Consider the following 20,698-nt stretch of genomic DNA (forward strand, 5'->3'; position numbering starts at 1 on the left):
TAAACTCAGTCTTCTGTTCACGATTTATAAAGACAACAGTAGTATACCGCTGTTCGAAACTTATAAATCGATAGAGATAAAAACAAATCCGGGTTACAAACTAAAAATGAGGGAAACGCATCAAATATAAGAGGAGAACAACGACACAACAAAAACACAACATTAAAAATGTAACACACCCAGAAACGAACTATAATATAACAATGGCCATTTTCCTGACTTGGTACAGGACATTTTAAGAATAAATGGTGGGTTGAACCTGGTTTTGTGGCATGCCAAACCTCCCGCTTTAATCGCAACGTCAAACACAACACCAAAACGACAACATCACATGACAGGACCACAATACAAATAAATGGGAGAACATATAGGACAAAGAAACACACGAATAATAGCTGACAAAAGGTACTAGGCTTAAAATTCAATACGCCAGACGTGCGTCTCGTCCACACAAGACCATCCAGTGACGCTCAGATGAAAAAAGCTTGAAAGCCAAAACAAGCACAAAGCCGAAGAGCACCGAGGACCAAAACTTCAAAAAAGTTGCGCCTAACACGGCCAGGGTTTTCTGCCTGGGACAAGAACATCCTTATTATTTAGAATAATTTATAATTTTGCAAACAGTAAATTTTATAAAATGACTATATAATAGATATACACGATCAAACCGAAGTGGGGACTAACTACAGAATAAAAACGGATACATTACATAACACAACTTAATCCAACATATAAAAATACACAGCCGAGTTAGCTAAAGCATCAACGCACAAAGTGACGTCACATTTGAATTCTAAAAAAACACACAAAGTGACGTCACATTTGAATTTGTAAAAATATTTCCCAAAAATAAGATAAGATTAGGATTGATTCAAGATTAGATTTGTAGTACTGACATCACATTTATTAATAACAATGAAAATTACAATACTTATTAATATCAAATTGTGGTAGTAATTAGATAATTAATTGTATTATCTAGCTATGTCGGTGTTTCTTCTGAATCAAAACGAAACCAAATATATCGTATAAATATCGATGAACCAAACTAAAATCTAATAAATGAAGGTGGTGATTAATTATCTTTACCATAACACACGAATATAACAGAAAAGACGTTAAGACATTTGACAAAATCCGACGAGAATAACAAAGATAACATAAAAATTAAATACATGAATTTGGGATAGAAAGGTACCGTGACACGTCTTATAGCAATGCGGTTTCACACTTAGCAAAACAGTCACAATCGGGAATAAGTCACTTTCGGTAATTAAAAGATCAGACGACGTAATGACAAACCACAATCTAACACGTGGTAAAAATGTCCTTAGTTAGTTTGGACAAAGACACATCGTATGGACTAACCAATTCGTGATGGTGTCCGTAAAATTTACGGAGTGTCATTTTTAATCTGTCCTCCTCATAACTTTGTTGGAGCAGTTTCTGTGTAAGGAGCACACTCCTGTATATAAAGTCCGTATAGTGTGAACAAGCACGAGAATAACGTATCAATTGAGATATGTAAACACCATAAATTTAATCATTTTTAAGCATCCATTTCGTATAATCGTCAAAAAAATATTTCACTCGGTCAATGTTGTTGTGAAAATATGGCAGCTTATTAATGGTCGTGTTTTGAATCCGAAGTTTACCGATTGTCATCTTTTTAAACAATCAACAAAGAAGCATGGATATTCAGGTAAGCACGTGTACAACATGTACAATAAGATATAGTTTATTTCGATGACGGAGTGATGTTTACGTTTGTTGACCCCTTCTGCCAGTTTGGTATTTCCCTTCGCACTGTCGCATTGCGATCACCTGATATTTACGAGAAAGGTCTTGCTGAGTTTTATGATAAAAACCACCCATTTAGTTATAAAAAAACATCTGAATCATTTTTTTAATTTGAAGTTTCATATGACTTTAAGCACTTTTTTCAGTCAAAATAACACTTTTAACACCATAGCAGCAATCGAAAGCCAAGCTGTTTTCATAGAATCCTTCACCAGTTTTTTTTTATATATCCATGGTAATCTTCCATTGATATCAGACTCTGTCATTGAGGGGAACAAATACCAGGGATGTCTTGTCTTTTTTTATTCATAACATTTAAAATCCTTGTTTTGCAAGAGTTACAAACTACATAGGTTTTTGGTCTTCTACATTTAGATATAAAACGTGTATTTCATATAAAGCCTCATTCATAGAACATTATATATAATTTAGGAGGGAGAGAGAGAGAGAGAGAGAGAGAGAGAGAGAGAGAGAGAGAGAGAGAGAGAGAGAGAGAGGGAGAGAGAGAGAGACTAATATATTTTGCGGTATTTGGTCTCATGTTACTCATGTCAAAATGTGATGGAAGGAAATATTTCCCCTTCGTTTTATATAGCAGGGTATTCCATAATGTAATGTTATTAGTTGCAGATTCTTTTTTCTAACGGTAAGCAAGGGTATACAGTTCGAAATCAACATAAAGTTATAGTACATGTAAAATAAGTTTATTGCATTTCTAAACGTTTCTCAATCAAGTTAAAACGTTTACAACCAATACACTATTTTTACTACTGAATAAGTTTTATGTAAAATAGATAGTTCACGTTCCATTCATTTAAGGGTATTCTTTAGGTTAGTTTTTTTAACATTTTATCAGATCGAATTTGAAATGTTTTTACACAATTATTCAACATAACAAAAAGACAATAAGAATTACGCAATTAGTATAAAACAAAAATTATAATAATCAAGATAACTTATTTGCTTTAATTAACAATCGAAATGTTTATTTTTTCAAGAAAGTAAATTTCTTTCCAATCTAATATAGTCCAAAAGGGTCGGCACGTTAAGTTTGCGCGAATTCGTCCTACATTTGCGCGAGAAAAAAATCCACGTTTGCGCGAAATTTATCTGATGAAAAGTTACTACATTTGCGCGGAATTATACAAAAACATATGAAAATAAATCCATAATTTTTTATAAAAAAAAATTAAAATTTACTTAATATTGTTAAAATAAACTGAAATTCATTCGAACAAATTTACTTAATAAAATAAGAAAATTTGCTGCAGCGATAACCAGGCCCTTGTTAAACGCACAGACAAAGAGAAAATTAAGTTTACAGTTCAACAATTTCTGAAATTTCAAACTGGAAAAATTTCCCGTCAATGCTATCTGAAATCGCTAGGATATAAGTACTAGACAAGGACTGATCTATAGATGATTCCCGTATAGATATCATGTGCATGTATTCTAAGATTTATTCATGACTATATACTTTAAATGTTCTTTTCTATGATATTCACTGTATTTTATTCAAAACTTTTCTTTTACACAGATCTAAATATAGTGCCTTTTAATGTTTATATCAACAAATAAAGACTTGTCTATTACATGTTGGAGGGCCTCGGTGGCCGACTGGTCTAAGTAGTTACTACTGTAATCACTAGCCAGTCAACACTGAGGTTGTGAGTTCGAACCCTGCTCGTGCGGGTGCACTCGACTCCAATCTTAATTGACTAGGATTGTCAGTTTTCCTATCGAAGGTCGGTGGTTTTCTCCGGGCACTCCGGCTTCCTCCACCAATAAAAACTGGCCGCCACGAAATAGCCCAAAAGCGGTGCTTAAAAGTGGCGTTAAAACACCAAAAATCAAATCAAATCTATTACATGTTTATCAATATATAAAAAAAGAAGATGTTGTATGATCACCAATTTATGTTCAAAACAATAATCGAAAAACAAATTACAGGTAAAAAAGAACTCAGGTAAACTACAGGTAAATTCGTGCAAATGTAGGTCGCCCCAAAGGGTGAATAGGGGATAGTAATATGGTCACTACAGGTCTTTCTCCGCCTGGCATTACAAAAAACCTTGCCAAAGTGGTGCATCCGTTTGGTTATTTTTTATATATACAAGTACGCAACCAACTATCAATCAATCCAATCTAATAATTATCTTTTTTTATCCCGTATTTCTTTATATTAAATTATCTTAACTCAAAATAATAATTGAAATAACTTTCTGAAATAAAAAACCCTAAAATATACCATACGCTTAACAAAACGATATACCATACGATAGATGAAACGGAAACGATATCATATACCATACGATAAACGAAACGCTTAACGATACCATGTACCATACGACAAATAAAACGCTTAACGATACCACGAACCATACGATATACAAAACCCTAAACGATGACAATTATCATACGATGAACGAACGATGAACGAACGCTGACCGAACGTTGTTCGAACGCTATACGAATGATGTACGAACGATGCCCGAACTCTATACGAACAATTCCCGAACGATGTACGTACGATTCCCGAATGAAAAAAGTGTTAACTTTCACGTTACCAGCTTACGGGCTGTAAGTATGAAATCGTCCACGTTATAATTGCATATTGTTATTCTTAACTGTCTTCCAAAATTGATCGCCCTGAAGATCATAAAAACATTTTATTAAAATCAAATATGTCAATAAAGGTTTTGATTTTGTAAATATTGCAGGTTTTTTATGATTATTCTGTTAAAGAACAAATTCCTGGATATTTTGATAATACTGAACTCCCTCTCATTTGTTATGTTTACAAAAAATCCACCTGAAAATATGTGTTTAATTATAGCGAAGTGTGTAAAGATGTTAATATCAGTGATGATACACCTACGTCATGAAATTGCAGTAATTCCAAATACATTTATGTCCCCAGTTCCTATGTTATAACAGGACAACCTTAACATGGTTCATGACCGAGAGTTGAAATCATTCCTCAGTAAGTGACCTAAATATTGTCCCCCGTCAATTATCAATTGGAATGAGTGTCGTAACATCATGCACGACTCACTCCGGACTTACTGCTCAAAATGGATAAAACGAGAAAAAGCTGACATAAAATTTTTAGATTATTTTCTTTTAATTCAGTAATGAACATAGTTGATATTCGTATTCAACATTTTGAAGAACATTTCACTCCCAACAATTTCTCGTATCCAACATAAACTAAAAGACCAATTGGGCAATTATTTATTTACCTAGTACAGTGTATCCAATTGCATTATATATGGAAAATACATTGCCCTGTATCGTTTCTTTTGTTGACTAGTATATTAAAAATTCAATTATAATACAGTTTCACATTTTGTAAAACTCGATTTCGAAAGCTGATAGACAATTAGTAACGATATTTTGAAAGCTTATACATAATTAGTAACGAACTATATTCCTAAAGCTGATATATGACTTATTCAGAAGGGATATAGTTATGATACTGTTGTCAGATCATTAAAGATGGCATATTTTGGTATGAATTTTGATTGACTCATAGGGTCTTTGGATCGGAAATATACACATTCTAAAACCAGTTGTTGGCATGATACGGGTTATGTTCTTCTCATATATTTTATGATGGTATGATTCTAAATCCCTTACGGGAGGGATTGTGCTTGATTTTCCTATGATAAAGACATAATCTTTCAATCAGTTTAATCGATGTTTAGAGCTGGCATGTCAGTAACTGCTAGTAGTCCCTTGTTAATTTATGTATTATTATCATTTTGCTTAGTTTCTTAAGTTACCTTTTCTGACATCGGACTCGGACTTCTTCCAAACTGAGTTTTACTGTGCGTATTACTGTGTGTTTGTTTATTCTACATTGGCTAGAGGTATAGGGGGGTGGTTGAGATCTCACAAAACATGTTTAAACCCGCCGCATTTTTGCGCCTGTCCCAAGCCAGGAGCCTCTGGCCTTTGTCAGCCTTTTCTTTTTTTTCAATTTTAGTTCATTTATATGTTTTGGAGTTTAGCGTAAAGTCCATTTTCATTGAACAAGTACACACTTTCTTAAGGGGCCAGCTGAAGCGCGCCTCCGAGTGGCTGATTTTCTCGCTGTGTTGACGACCCATGGGTGGCCGTCGGCTGTTTGTTCGGGTTGTTGTCTCTCCGACACATTCCCCATTTCCATTCTCAATTTTATTTCATCATACGTTAACTACTTACACGTCAGTTGGTGTCCGACGGAAAGTTTTGGTTTTGTTTATTTACAATTAGGTAGGGAATCTTTTTTAGGAGAACATTACAAATTTTATTCGATATCTTTACATGTTTACACGACACAGGATGACAAATACTTGATTCACTTTGTTCCGTGTAAAATGATATAGCTATCAGGTCAGAATATTACCAAATAATAAGAGGCAATAACTTGATAGTGACCTACCGCCAATTACGCCCAACAGTATGGTTGCACCATAACCAGTCCCAACATCATTTATAGCTACACATCTGTACGTTCCTATATCTGCAGTAGTACTTTCCGCTATAGTAATCGATGGCGTGTCTACAGAAACGCCTTGAATACCAACTGTCCAATTATTCAGTATGTGTTTAGTTCCATTGACTACTTTCTCCCAATAAACATTATTAGCAGGAGGTTCAGATGATATGTTACAGAATAATGTTATTTTTTCGCCGTACCCTATTGGATAATTTCTATTTCCGACAAACACAATTGGCACATCTACATTTTAAATATGGCATGTTAATAATTCATATATGTGAGCAAAGATGTACAGTACTAAATAAAGATTATATTTTTAAATGTTGTGTGTCTGAAGCGCTTTCATAAAAATAAAGTACAATGTACAAACATAACAAAAGTAACGATTTTTCTTTGTGGCGATAGACAAAATTATTATGATAAGTAACATATTCACGAAGATGTATATTTTGTCTTGGTTTAAAACAAAACCTGAAGGATGTCTTTAACCTGTTCAAATCATTATCATAATATATTTGATAGATCGATCTTTTGTTACTATATCAAGGCGACAGTAGTTTGCCAAAAATCATATCATGCATGAGGAATATACATATTAAAGGTAACACACAAAAAGTGGGGGAATACTGTGAAATCAGAGATGAGCGAAACAAGATTAGCGTAGCCTGATGTTCATGCTTCAACCACCTTTCAAATTCACAATCAGTCAAATGTTTCAAATACAAAAATAAAACAAACTTAGCGACATGATTAATCAGACGACTTAACATAAAAACCGGCAATGAGCATTATAACATGTTAAACACATGTTTCGTCTCTTGATGTAAAATTATGTGAGTGTGTCAATATTATGGGCTATCTTACTATGCGGTATGGGTTTTGCTCATTGTCTATTGTTGTTACTTGCTACGACACTAGGTCTTTGGTGGAGAATTGTCTTAATTGCAAATCATATCACATTTTCTTATTTCTATAATTTTTATTGAAATATCATACGGGATGGGTTTTATCGACATTGACATAATGTGGTAAACTGAAGTTGCGTGTTTTCTAATATTTTTTTTAGATTGTTGCACAATTTACATAATTGCAATTTTATACAGTTAGATGCACGGCCCAAATAGGTATATATTTAAATATTGTTAACACAGTAACACATGTTTTTTATGTTATAACAGCACTGATGAGTAACCTTTTTGCATGCCTGCTAATAAAATGGGATTACATATTAAAAAAAAGGAGCGAAAAAAGTTAAAAAAAAAAACAAAGTGAAAAGCATTGTAAACATCAAAAGATTTACAAACCTCCTGTTATTTTAACATATATTGGTATACTATGTCCTGTTCCAATATCATTTCTCACGTAACAGGTGTATGTTCCCGATTCAGATGATGTCGCATTGAAAATTGTGAGAGATGGTGTTTCGATTGAACTTCCTGATATTCTCTCGGTTCCTTTTACAATCCGTGTTATTACTCCACTGTTATTGAAATGCCAATATATTTCACGAACAGGATTCCATTCAGAAGTTTGGAATGAGCAGTCAGTAGTCATCGAACTTCCATAATCCACTACATAATAGTTTGAATTAATAGTTACAACAGGATATTGGTCTGCAATGGAAAATGTCCTTTACTTGAATGTTAAAAGTTAAAGCATCCGGTATAAACAGTTACCCAACACTGGTATATACATAGTAAATATAAACACCATTCAATGAATTACGTTCGATCGAATCACATTCCTATCTTAACGTCATCAGGAACGATGAAACACAAGCAGTTAATATCAATGGATGCATGAAATTAAATAAACATTTGAGGCTTAAGTAGCTATGACAAAAATTAAAAAAAAACGAATGCTTGCAGAAAAAAAAAATCAAACGAGTTTGTGCCATGTACAAAATGTATGAGTATTAGAATATTCACCTCAGTAATGCTATTACACGTCTAACGAACTTGTTTCAACGTTTATTAGTTTTAATAATTATGAATATAAAAAAGAGTTTGAGTAAGAATAAAGTAACATTTCCAGAATTAGAAATTGGGACTTACAGGTTAATTGATGAATAAAGCGGCAGCATAACACCTTCACTGCACTGGAAACGCACCTGTTTGTCGCCCGACCCTTTGATAAAGTTTTATTGTAAATAAGCTCAGTTTTGGATGTGCATCCCTATACGGGGTGTTAATTGTCCACCTTAAAACACAATCGGTAACAGCTTGGATGTCTCAGTGAGATATTCATATTGTATTGTAGGCAGTGAAACAGTGACTTCTTCACTTAAATATCTACTAGTTTATCCGAATTTCAACAAAACTTAAATTTAAAGATATTTGCTTTACTTGGTGGTCAAATGAACCATTTTCATAATACTTTAAATATAATATAGATAACTTGTGTTATATCTGTCTTTCTATAGTAAGTCGACTTATGCAAATGAACAGAAAAACAACTATCACTCTGTCTTTGTACATGAATTTTTGAAGAATGTGATGGCGGTAATATGATTTTAACATGCATAACAGACATAAACATTACTGACAAAATACATTTAAACAAACATAAATGCAATCAAAAAGTATTTACTTTTTTGGTCTTGGTACTTTCCGATGCACTTTTTGATAAAATTTGCCTCTAGCACCGATGACTGTTTCCATACGTTCTTTCATTTCGTATTAGAAGAGAAATTTCTACTCATTACGTAGATGAAGTTGCTATATTACTGCTAAGGTGAGGAATATTTATAATTTTTGAATTGAAATCGTCTCATTTGTTATAGATTCGGGTACTTGTATGACCACAGTAGACAAATTGTCAAATTCGATGTAAAAATATAGAAATTAGGTGGATGAAGCTGCTTATTTGATCTTTTTTTTTAAAACTGTTTTGATTGAAGCGTAACTGACGTGTCTTTTGTAGACAATCAGTGTATCTATGTTGAGTTTATTTTATCACTAGATCAGGATAATAGATTGATTATGTGACCGTTAGTTACTATCATTATCTGTAAAACCTTAATGAATATTCAAACGTGTTTATAATAACAAAAGCATCCGGTCACACAACTTACCTTTTCTGTTAATGTAAAGTACACCATGTATCGTGTCTTTATCTGAGTATAAGACAAAAGGTCTTCGCATGCCTCCGGAAAGTTTGACTTGAAGCAGGTGCATACCATTTGAACAGTATATGTCATCACCATATGCACAAATTCCCATGCTTGCTCCGTTATTGTGCTAGAAACCTTCATTCTATAAGTACCATTGAAATCTGTGGATTGTAATATGCCTTCCACATTTTCCATCCAGTAAAGTCGACCACTATCATAATCTGATAGATGAATATATGCTGTACATTATTATTTACTAACAATATAGTAAAGTGTCATCAAATATACCAGGCTGATAATGGTATACGTTATGCATAGGTCTCCGTCTGCCAGAGATTCACCAGCGATGCTTGATTTAAGACACTATTAGTTTAAATGTAATTGTTTTAATTTCTATACAAATCTACTGATAACTAATGTACGTCATTTTTATGCTTAAAAAATCGGTTTAAGCTAAAGAAGATGAGCCGATAAAAAGCATAACACTTCAGACAAATTGTTCGATTACATATAAATAAAACGATGCGTTATGATTGATAATGAGACAAGATTTCCACAACCAACAAAAATGACGCAGAAGTCAGCAAAATTAAATAATCGTACTACCTTAAACAATGAGCAAAACCCTTGTTATATGCAAAGCAAACTATGAAACAATAGCATAAAAATTCAAACGTGAAAATCTACTACTCATACTATGAAATGAAAAACAATAAACGAAAAACAAATATCTTATATAACAGACAACAACCGCTGCGCACACAGAATGTGATGCGACCACACATACTCGCAAGCGCCTAAGCACATATCCATTGGTAAAATTTAAAGCAGTTAAACGTAAAGACAATTCCTGTTATGAGTTTAATTTACTACGATAAATAGGTAACAGGTTAACAAACGCAATAAACAATATAAGATTGTTGTGTGTTAAAGCAGTTTCTTGATGAATATAGATTTACTCTTTGTACAAGCACAAACCATTGTTTGAAAAAAAAATCATAAAGAATACAAAGATCATTATTTAGTATGCAGGACACATCAGAGGTGGTAGAAAAAAACTAGTTGGATATAACTTCGCATACAAAGCATACAACAAATATGTGCCACAACCGCAAAGGCGAAGTATGCTTTGGGGATAAAACAACCTTAGCATTAACTGAAGAGCTTATTTTCAGAACAAAAATAAACTAATATTTAATACATCATGTCAACGTGCTGATTACATGCCTTGTTATAGCATTGGGGACGACGTAAAAAGAAAAAAAAAAAGAAAAAGAAAATAACAAAAATACCAAACCCTACGTAAAATTCAAAACAAAACTTACTTTTTCAAATGACAAAATTAAAAGCTCCAGAATATGTGTGAGCAAAACAACCAGACATAGTGCATAGACATTTAAAAAATTGTTTTATAGCAGTCAAAACATTGTTTTAATCTAAATCGCTATAAAATCAAATATTTATTTCAACAACAAAAAACAAAATAGAATAAAACCGCTATCTAGACAAATTAAATACGCAAAATGAAAGACAAAAGTACAAATATATCCACAGCAGAACACAATGAAGGGGTGTTTTAATACCGAGGCACGCCAAAAGTACATACAATCTATACTTCAAATATATCATGTATTATCTGTGAAGTGTATACGAAATATTAGAGATGTCAAGGACATTGACAAACAAACAGACGAAAGCGTAACTTGATTAATCATACGAAACAGGAGCTGCTGTTTATAATCTGTACGTTAAAAGTGTAAATCTAACATAAAATTGAAATTGAGAATAGAAATGGGGAATGTGTCAAAAAGACAACAACCCGACCTAAGAGCAGATAGCAAACGAAGGCGGACCTCAGCTGGCCCATAAATAAATGTGTATTCGTTCAGAGAAGACGGAAGTCGTCCAAAACATATAAATGAACTTAATTTAAAAAAAAACATACAGGATTAATAAACACGCATGATGAAGTAAGTTATTCGCATCGTCTGTATTAGATTACAAAAAAATAGGACACAGCATAATATCACATATATCCTATGACAGATTACACAAACAGACACCAGTCTTCATATTTTCATAAATGAACATTAATGTTGACATACCTATACTTATGCCAGTTACTTTTTCCAACTTGACGTCTACAAATGTGTGTTGTTCAGTACCATCCAATCTTGATCGACTTATCGTTTTATTGGTTCCTAATGTACTGTAGTACAGCCATCTACTTGTAATAGAAATGTGTTTTCATGCATGAGAACAATGAGACAAAACCTCTCAAAGATTTGGCTGATATGGTCATACAATTCTGTTATACAAGTCAGCTTGAGATATGAAAACTACTGAAATTTTGTTGGAAGTTAATGTTCTGAATAAAAAGAAGACTTGCTGGTATTCTAAATTGATGTTGTAAAAATTTTGTATTCATTGTGTTTCAATATTGCTGTCATATGAATTATACAATCATTCCTGACATAAAAAAACTACTGAATTATTATGTGGTATTACACATTTATATAATTAAGTGCCAATATGGTCAGTTTTGGTTAATCAGTGTTAATACGGACAAATAATTGTGTAGAAGGAGTCAGCCTGAAGTATCTTAACTACTGAAATTGTGTTGCGAGTCAATATTTTGAATAAAAAGAGGACTTGCTGGCAGTCTTAATTTATGCGGACAGAATTTTGTAGTCAGTGAGTTCCAAAATTGCTGTCATTTGTATAAAACAACATATCAAGACATGAAAAAATATGATTTATTATCATTATGCACCATGTAAATTAACATAATAAAGTCCAAATATGGTCAGTTATGGTCGATGCTTTCAAATGATTTTGTTATATGAGCAAGCCTGAGATATCAAAACTACTGAATTTTCAATAAAAAGGACAGCTGGAACTCTACATTCATGAGGACAAAATTCTGTAGTCAATGTTTTCCAATATTGCTGTCTTTTGTATTATACAATTGTTCAATCCATCCATACATAAAAAAATACTGATTTATTATGCGTCCATGTAAATTTACATAATAAAGTGCAAATATTGTCAGTTTTGGTTGACGCGGTCAAATTGTTTTGTTATACGAGTCAGCCTCAGATAACTTGGTGATAAATCAATATTTATAATAAAACATGGACATGCTGCTATTCTAAATTGATGCGGTCAAAAATTGTGTAGTCATTGTGTACCAATATTGATGTCATTTGTAATATACAATCATTCCTGACGTAAAAATATTACTGATTTATTATGCAGCTATAAACATTTCAATAAAAAAGTGCAAATACATGGAATATGGTCAGTTTTGTTCTATGCAGTCTAATAATTTTCTTATACTAGCCACCCTGAGGTTTCAAAACTACTGAAATTTTGTTACGTTACAATATTTTAAATATAAAGAGCACATGGTGGCACTCTAAATTGATGCGGACAAAATTTTGTAGTATTTGTGTTTCAATATTGCTGTCATTTGTATAAAACAATCCATTCTGACATAAAAAAAATACTGATGTATTATGCGGCCATGTAAGTTTATATAATAAAATCCAAATATGGTCAGTTTTGGTTGATGCGGTCAAATTATTTTGTTATACGAGCCAGCCTTAGGTATCAAAACTACTGAATTTTTGTTACGCTTCAATATTTAAAAAAAGAGGACATGCCCGCACTCTTAATTGATGTGGACAAAATTTTGAAATCATTGTATTCCAGTATTGCTGTCATTTGTATTACACAGTCATTCCTGACATAAAAAATATTGATTTATTTTGAGGCTATATACATTTAGATGGTCAAATATTTTTGCTCTATTTGAGACAGGCTGAGATGTGAAAACTGCTGATTTTGGTGAATAAAAAGAGGACATGCTGGCACTGTTAGTGCAGAAAAAGAAACATTAGTAATGTAGACACTATGAATCATAGCCGGCGACCATAAACATGATAAATACAAGTAACTGTACATCGATATTGCTTTCATTTATCATTATTATTTTATACAATCCAAGTACAATGCGTTATTGTCATTGTTTACAGATTTTATCAAATAACCAAGTTATCTTATAGATTAATGAAATATTTTGAAACAGATCAGAACTCATAACATTTTATATAGAATAAATGTTTAAACGACTTAAAGAATTTCATATTTATCGAAATAAACATTTAATGCACTCATGGACAGTATAGAAAGTCCCCGATGCACATTAAGATTGTACATCCATCCCTCATCCCTAAAAAGAAACTAAGTACGAATCTGCGAGTACCCTTTTTGACTGTATGCAAAGGCGTGAATCTGAATAATATTTCAGTGCTTTGTCTTAGAAGATTTCAAAAGTAAACGAAGGATTCCTTATTTCATATTGAGAACATTGTTATTCCATCGGTCTACTCGTCAGAATTCGAGTACACTAATTGTATATGTTAATATGATCAAATATGTCTGAACAGAAAATAAAAGAAAATAAAATAAATATAACAGGAAATAAGGTTGAAAGGCGGATGAGATAGTTTAAACTTAATAAAATACCTGTAAACACCGATGGCAATATTTATTCATTTTTTTTTCAAAAGGAGTCAACACGCAATGTTTTACAAAAAAAAAAAAACAGAAAAAAAGCAAAGACATTTCATCACAGATTGGGCTTTTGACATATTAATGGTATTACCAAGATATGTAATATTTCAGGTGGATGATTGATATAGCTTTTTAGAGTACATGTACTTAATCTTAATCTAGTATACCTTAATCTAACGTAGCTAATCCGATACAAACCTTCCTCGGAAATCTATTGTAAGAGCAAATAATATGTCATCTTGTAGTATCAACGTTTTCATTGACCCATCTAAATTGCTTCTGAACAGATTTCCTTTGGACTGTTCTGTCCAATATAAATGGTTTTTTACTGGATCAATTGCCAATCCTGTTGGTTCATCTGCAACTGTCACAGTTTCTAAATTGGACACGTCTTCTGATGGATACCGAAACCTGAAATTAAAATATACTTCATATATCATTTATCATAAACAGTTCAGTTTGAAATATTCTATAACTTTAACACAAAAAAACAGCAAGTATATTCATTAACATCAGATGACAGTCTACACAAAATGCACTTGTATTCTATAATGGCTATGTAAGTCCTGTATGGTCTGGATTCATTTTTTTTTTTATAAAATAACAATTTGAGTGGATTTCGTGGATATAATTAAACCACAAATTAAATGTTAAACACAGTACAGATTTTCCATAAGTTTCTATGATGACATTAACAACACCATGAGATCAAATACCATCGAAAAAATGATTTTTCCTAAAAATTGTAGCTACGACTTAAATGAACCCACCGTATACCAATTCTTTATTCTTATTTACAAAAAGTTACATTCGACTGTCATTCATATGTTTTATCATCTTCAGTTTTTTTATATTCTCATTCAAACTCATCATAGTATATCATGAAATAGCGACTTATGCTTTCTAGTTTTTGAACACGTCTACAAAAGATCACCAGTGGCGTGAGAATCACATTATTACAACAAACATACGGATCTCCAAGGTTTGTTCTAAAAGAACAACGTCGATGAAATCTAAAAGAAGGCGAAATATACCAGAGGGACATTCAAACCCATTAGTCAAAAATAAACTGACAACGTCATGGCTGAAAAAGAAAACAAAAGACCAACACACAAACAACAATGTACAAAAGACACAAAAGACAATTAAAGATTAAGTGGTGATATCATGTGTCCTGAGATGATAAACATATTCTGCTCCACAAGTGGTAACGGCCGTGTTGCTTATGTTAGTACAAACCCGATGATAAGTCTTATGTGGTAGGTCACCCACGGGTAAAAAGGGATAGGATTGTAGTTGCAACTATTGGATCATATCCGTTTTCATCTGTGAAACAGATATTCCGTAACGGTCAACCAACCCGTGATGGCGTCTGTAAAATGTACGATGGGATGATTACAACTACACCAATTGGAACTGTTGGTTTAATAGCTTACTTTTAAGAAGCAAACCTCTACCAGGAAAATACAAGGTCTTGAATATCGTATCAACTGGGAGATATATAGGCTCCTTCTGCTTACTAAATTAAACGCTCAACTATATTAACCAAGCGTTCACAAATCTAAGACCCTACTACTTTCTATGTGTGTCTGTCGTATTGCAGTTGCCTTTAATTCAGTGGTTGTTGTCGGTTCATTTCTGTCACTACGAAACTACGGTATTGATTTTTTCTAAAGTTGACGTTGTACGGTGACCAATAATTGTTTGTATCTTCGTCATTTTAACAGGTTGATAGCTGACACATTAACATTCACATCTACTTATTTCTATATCAAGTGCTAGAAAGTAAATATTTATTACAGTTTTGTAGGAGTCAAATGTATTGCAACGAAAATTATCTAATTGTTAACCTGCATTTAAATTTACATGCACATAAAACAAAAAAACAATGTAGAGACATTTTAACACAATTTTATTCGTAAATTGAATTGAAAATAAAGCTTCTTAAATTGATATTTTAGTATATAATTATAATCATAAATATTTAAGAGCAAACGACTTACCGTAATATGTCGTTTTTATCAAATCTTGGAAAATAAATATACATATTTCTATAATCATAATCTATAGAATAAATGTTACTTTGTAGATCGGTTAATATATATGATACGTCTCCAGTGTCCATGTTGAGTACTTTTATGTTACTATCAACAGATAGGATAATCATGTTTGGAAAACCTGGAATATGATTAAAGTACAAAGTACATTTATAAAATTATTTCATTACTTGTTAATATTGTCATTTCCCCCGAATACAATAGATTATGTCTCTCCTGATATAAAGGCACTGTTCAAGAATGAAAATTTTAACAGAAAGACACCGCAATATCAGTTATACGATTATCTACCGAAAGCAGGTTCAAAGTCATTCCAGCTAATAGATATACCATGTTACAAATGTTAACAGTATACACCCAATTGGTCTATTGTGAAAAATTCAGTCATTTATAATAGGAAAGAAAATTGAGCAGTACAAAAATACAAGTATCGACAAGATGCAGGGCCAAAGCTAATCGTTAATCATTACTGTATAGCAATAGCAATTTATCGATATTTAAATTTATAAAAAAAACAAACAAATCCATGTATTACAGATGTAGACAATATCAAAAACTAACATCAGCATTACAAGTTGTATGTTATCAAATTGCAAATAAATATCTGCAAGGACAGGTAAAGTTGTTCTTTTTCCGCTGAAATCGCAAGTCAAATTACCCTTCAAATTTACCCTTTTTTGTCAGAAGTAAACGAATTCAAAAGCTGTGTTCATGAATTCTGATATCCGGTAATTAGGGAAATGCATAAAAACACCCGTCCCACTACTACTTCATTTCAATTGAACAACATTTGTGGTAACATTAAGACCAATAGAACAAAAAGTGGTCGACACTTCTCAGTAACGTAAATCGTGTTTCAAAGCCACATCTTATATACACACACGTCTCATTTTAAAGAATTATTCCACATGCCTAATTAAATGGGCATTTAAAAAGTCAGAATGTGCATATATATATTCAAATTCTTTTAGGTCATTATTTAATAGCAACGGTATGGAGATTCTGTATATTGCCAAGCTAACGGATTTCCAATGTAGAATAACTATGCACCACTTATTGTGGACCTGTTTATGTATTTTTACGAATCACAATATATGTCTTAAATCAGCAAAGACCCATCAAAACAACGTCTGACACAGAATTTAATAACGCTTTTAGATATTTGGATAATGATTTGGCTCTCAGTGATTACGACTTCAATATGTACACTGAAGAGATGTATCCTGTTGGGCTTACTATACCTAAAGCTAATACTAGCATTGAACACTGCCCCTTCCTGGATTTTGACATCTATATCTCTAATTTGAAGCTGAATACACAAATTTACGATTAGAGTGATGATTTTTCATTTCCAATTGTTAATTATTCATTAGTAGATTGATAATGTTCCCTTTGCACCATCATATGGTGTTTATATATCTAAAGTTGTTCGAGTTCTTTGTGTATGCAACAAAGCATTTGATTTAACGAAAGAAATCTCTTTGGTTATATAAAATTATTACACAAGGGTTTCCGATATCAACAACTTGTAAAAATGTGTACTAAATTTTGTTTTTGAATAAATATTGATTCACTGATAGGGTTCTCGTATCCGAAATAAACAAATTTATTTCAAACCGGTTTTTGGCAAGACACAGGTTATGTTCTCGTATATTTCATGATGACATGATACTAAACCCCTAACGGGAGGGATTGAAGTTGATATTCATATGATCACGACATAATCTTTCAATCAGTTAAATTCAAGTCTGGAGCTGGCATGTAAGTAACTGCTAGTAGTCCTTTGTTAGTTTATGTTTATCATTGTCATTTGACTAAGTTTCTTCTGTTCCTTATTCTTACATTGGACTCCGACTTCTTTTGAACTTAGTTTTACTTTGCCTTTGATGGGTGTTTGTACATTCCAAATTGGCTATAAGTAGAGGAGGAGGGTTGAGATCTCATAAAACATGTTTAAACCCGCCGCATGTTGGTATGTGTCCTAAGTCAGGATATAGTCTATGTTAGTATTTAGACTTTTTTCTGTTTTCCTTTTTGCTGTTTTCGAGTTTTGCTTTTACGTTCCTTTTTTCTGTATTCTTTTTGTTTTTGTTTTGTTTTGTTTTGTTTTTATTTTGTTGTCACTATGATTATTTCAATAGCAATTGAATGTGTATAACATGTTCATTGCTTACCTTGGTTAAAAAGGCATATCAAAGTCATCAACTTATATAAAAGTAATGCATGGAAATGCATGTTGTACTATACAGATCAAAAGACAACCAGTAATTTTATCTTTCAGAAAAATGTCACCGCCATTAACAAAAATTCTTACGTATAAGTGTATGATTTGAGTCATTTAACATATAAACGTAATAACTATTTTTATAAAAGACAATAGCTGGAATTAATATACACCTATAATAAGGTTTATACGATACGTCAGAGTGTAATGGGTTATGTTTCGTTAATTTTGTTGAAATAGAAATGGCCCGGTGGTTTCCAAAATTTATAACAAGCAACTTGTTTAAATCAACGCAAAAGTGTGGATTAATTTTACCATGTTTAAATGAATGGAAGTATAACATATTTTGTATAAATTTATTATCAGTATTTGCGGTAAGTGAGTGAAAATAGTACATGTACGTGCACTACGCTTTACGATCTTTTCTGTACAGTGTAGCTTCATTAATCCCACAGTAAATGCATACATCTACTATGTGTTTTCTTACACTCTTTAAATATGTTTTAGTAAAATTAAGTTGGCAGTTTTGAAAAAGTCTATACGATACCTTAAACACACTATGTACATAACGATTTCAGGATTTCTCTACAGAAATACTTTTTTGGAAATACGAGATAAAGAGTTTCGTGCGTACCAGTCAAATCACCGATTAAATGTATGGCTTTTTTATTTGTCTGATCAGCTACTACTTATAAAACATGATGTAATGCGTATGCTATTTTTAGAAATGACATATATTTAGTAAATGCATGCATCTGAATGAAATAAAAACTCTTTATGTTCTGTTCAACGACAACAAGTGCCTTACGGAATGTTTATTCTCATATACGTTTGAAATCTTGAGTGTCACAGATCTGCCAAAAAATAATAAGGATAATTTTAAATACTGCATTCCTATTCTAAAACATAAACTGTTTATTTGATTTTTTTCGAGTGCCTTTTTGTTTTTGCTCTGTCTGAACTTTATTTGTCCAAAGGGATGACTTAGGAAAGAACTATCTCGGTTCTGTTAAGACAATTTGCTTGCAGTCACTTAAGGGGGGTAGACCTGGTGTATGGGAGACAGCTCGTACTAACGTATTGGAAGTTATTTGGTATTTATTCAGAAAGTCCAAAATGACATAACTTTTGCTAGTTATAATGGAGTACAATGCCATTAATAAAGCATGTTTCGAAAAGAGAAATAAAAGGTGGTGGTTTGTCACAACTCGATGCGTGACAAACACATTGTGAGCATGTTTTCATGAATATAGGATATATGTATGGGTTTACATATGTAAGTTATTGTTTTAAGAAACCATACTGTTAAATGCATTTCCTTTTGCCCCACAACCAATATCGCCAAAGTAATGCCCTTGCTAAAGGCTGAAAGGGGTATAGAAACATGCATTAATCCAAAGCCAAAAGTTAAAAAACAAGCTGCAACGAGGAATCCGTTGGGTTTAAAATTTTTGTTGTTGGATATTTTCCTTCCTGAAAGGGGACATGAAAATGTGATGGTCTATATTTTGAGAGTGGCATGCTCTCTACAGGTTAAGACCTTTGTTTGACGGTTCCATAGGTAGCCTATTTAAAGACAACATTTTATTTTGGTTTCAACAAACAAATATCCACATACGTCTAGCCGCAGTTTAAATCAATCTTGCATTCTGATGAATCTATTACAGAACTTACCTTTCAGATTTGTTATTAATTTGTCTTTGTCCTGAATATGCATACACAATTTTCAAACAACAGTCAGTTAATTTGTTCGTCCCAAAGTAAGAAAAATGTCCCTTCTTTTCTCATTAAAAACACCGTCTACCTATCTTCTTTTTAAGTAAAACTTTTTTTCGAATAACTATAACTAGAGATCTGATTTTGTACTTTTGGGTTTTTCCGTCTAGGCATGCTGGTGTTGTGTTCATAACGCTTATGTGTTATGGTGTTTTGATAGCGTTGCAAAAACTCCATTGGGTGAAGAGTAATTACGGAGTAATTTTCTTTATGAAAAACCAAAGGCATGTCTTATACTTTGCATTAAGGTAGCACAAAACAAAGATTTTTTTACTTCCAATCTCCAACCTTTAAAATGATGTTACTTTCTTATGACTGCATACAAATTAATAAAAGAGGTATATATATATAGACAAAAGATTAATCTTTTAAATGAATGCAATATTTTTGTTATGCAATCATTATGAAATCAATTATTATGCAATTAATGGCAAAATCTTTGTCAGTTCACTTGAATGAATTTAGCTCTGACATCTCTATAACAACACAAGAAATTTTAACGTTATCTTAATCAACACAGCAGGAGCTACAAAAGGGTTTCTCAAATTATCGCTATCGTATTCCATTCTCTCATAAATCTGTAATTAGTGTAAACATCTTTACCACATAAAAGTAGAGATTATTTGATTAGATGTAAAATTTGATCTATACATTCTATCCAAAAT

General features: G+C 32.3%; 1 protein-coding gene across 1 annotated transcript; it reads right to left on the reverse strand.

The window, feature by feature from the left end:
* Positions 1-4,977: 4,977 nt before the first annotated feature.
* LOC127719180 (cell adhesion molecule DSCAM-like) lies at positions 4,978-9,490 on the reverse strand. Its single transcript, XM_052225204.1, has 4 exons — positions 9,360-9,490; positions 7,591-7,899; positions 6,237-6,526; positions 4,978-5,010 (listed from the first exon to the last, which is right to left on the reverse strand). The coding sequence occupies exons 1-4, from the start codon at positions 9,460-9,462 to the stop codon at positions 4,978-4,980; spliced, it is 735 nt and encodes a 244-aa protein (XP_052081164.1). The 5' UTR covers positions 9,463-9,490.
* Between the last annotated feature and the right edge of the window lie 11,208 nt (positions 9,491-20,698).

Source organism: Mytilus californianus, unplaced genomic scaffold (assembly GCF_021869535.1).
Source record: "Mytilus californianus isolate M0D057914Y unplaced genomic scaffold, xbMytCali1.0.p SCAF_10, whole genome shotgun sequence".
Classification (NCBI taxonomy): Eukaryota; Metazoa; Mollusca; class Bivalvia; order Mytilida; family Mytilidae; genus Mytilus; species Mytilus californianus.

Coding starts and splice junctions, on each gene's coding strand:
- LOC127719180 (XM_052225204.1), bottom strand. CDS start 9,462: ATGCACCTGCTTCAAGTCAAACTTTCCGGAGGCATGCGAAGACCTTTT. Junction 7,900..9,359: donor ACTTTACATTAACAGAAAAG/GTAAGTTGTGTG, acceptor TTTCCATTGCAG/ACCAATATCCTGTTGTAACT. Junction 5,011..6,236: donor GTGCAACCATACTGTTGGGC/GTAATTGGCGGT, acceptor TTGGTCTTTTAG/TTTATGTTGGATACGAGAAA.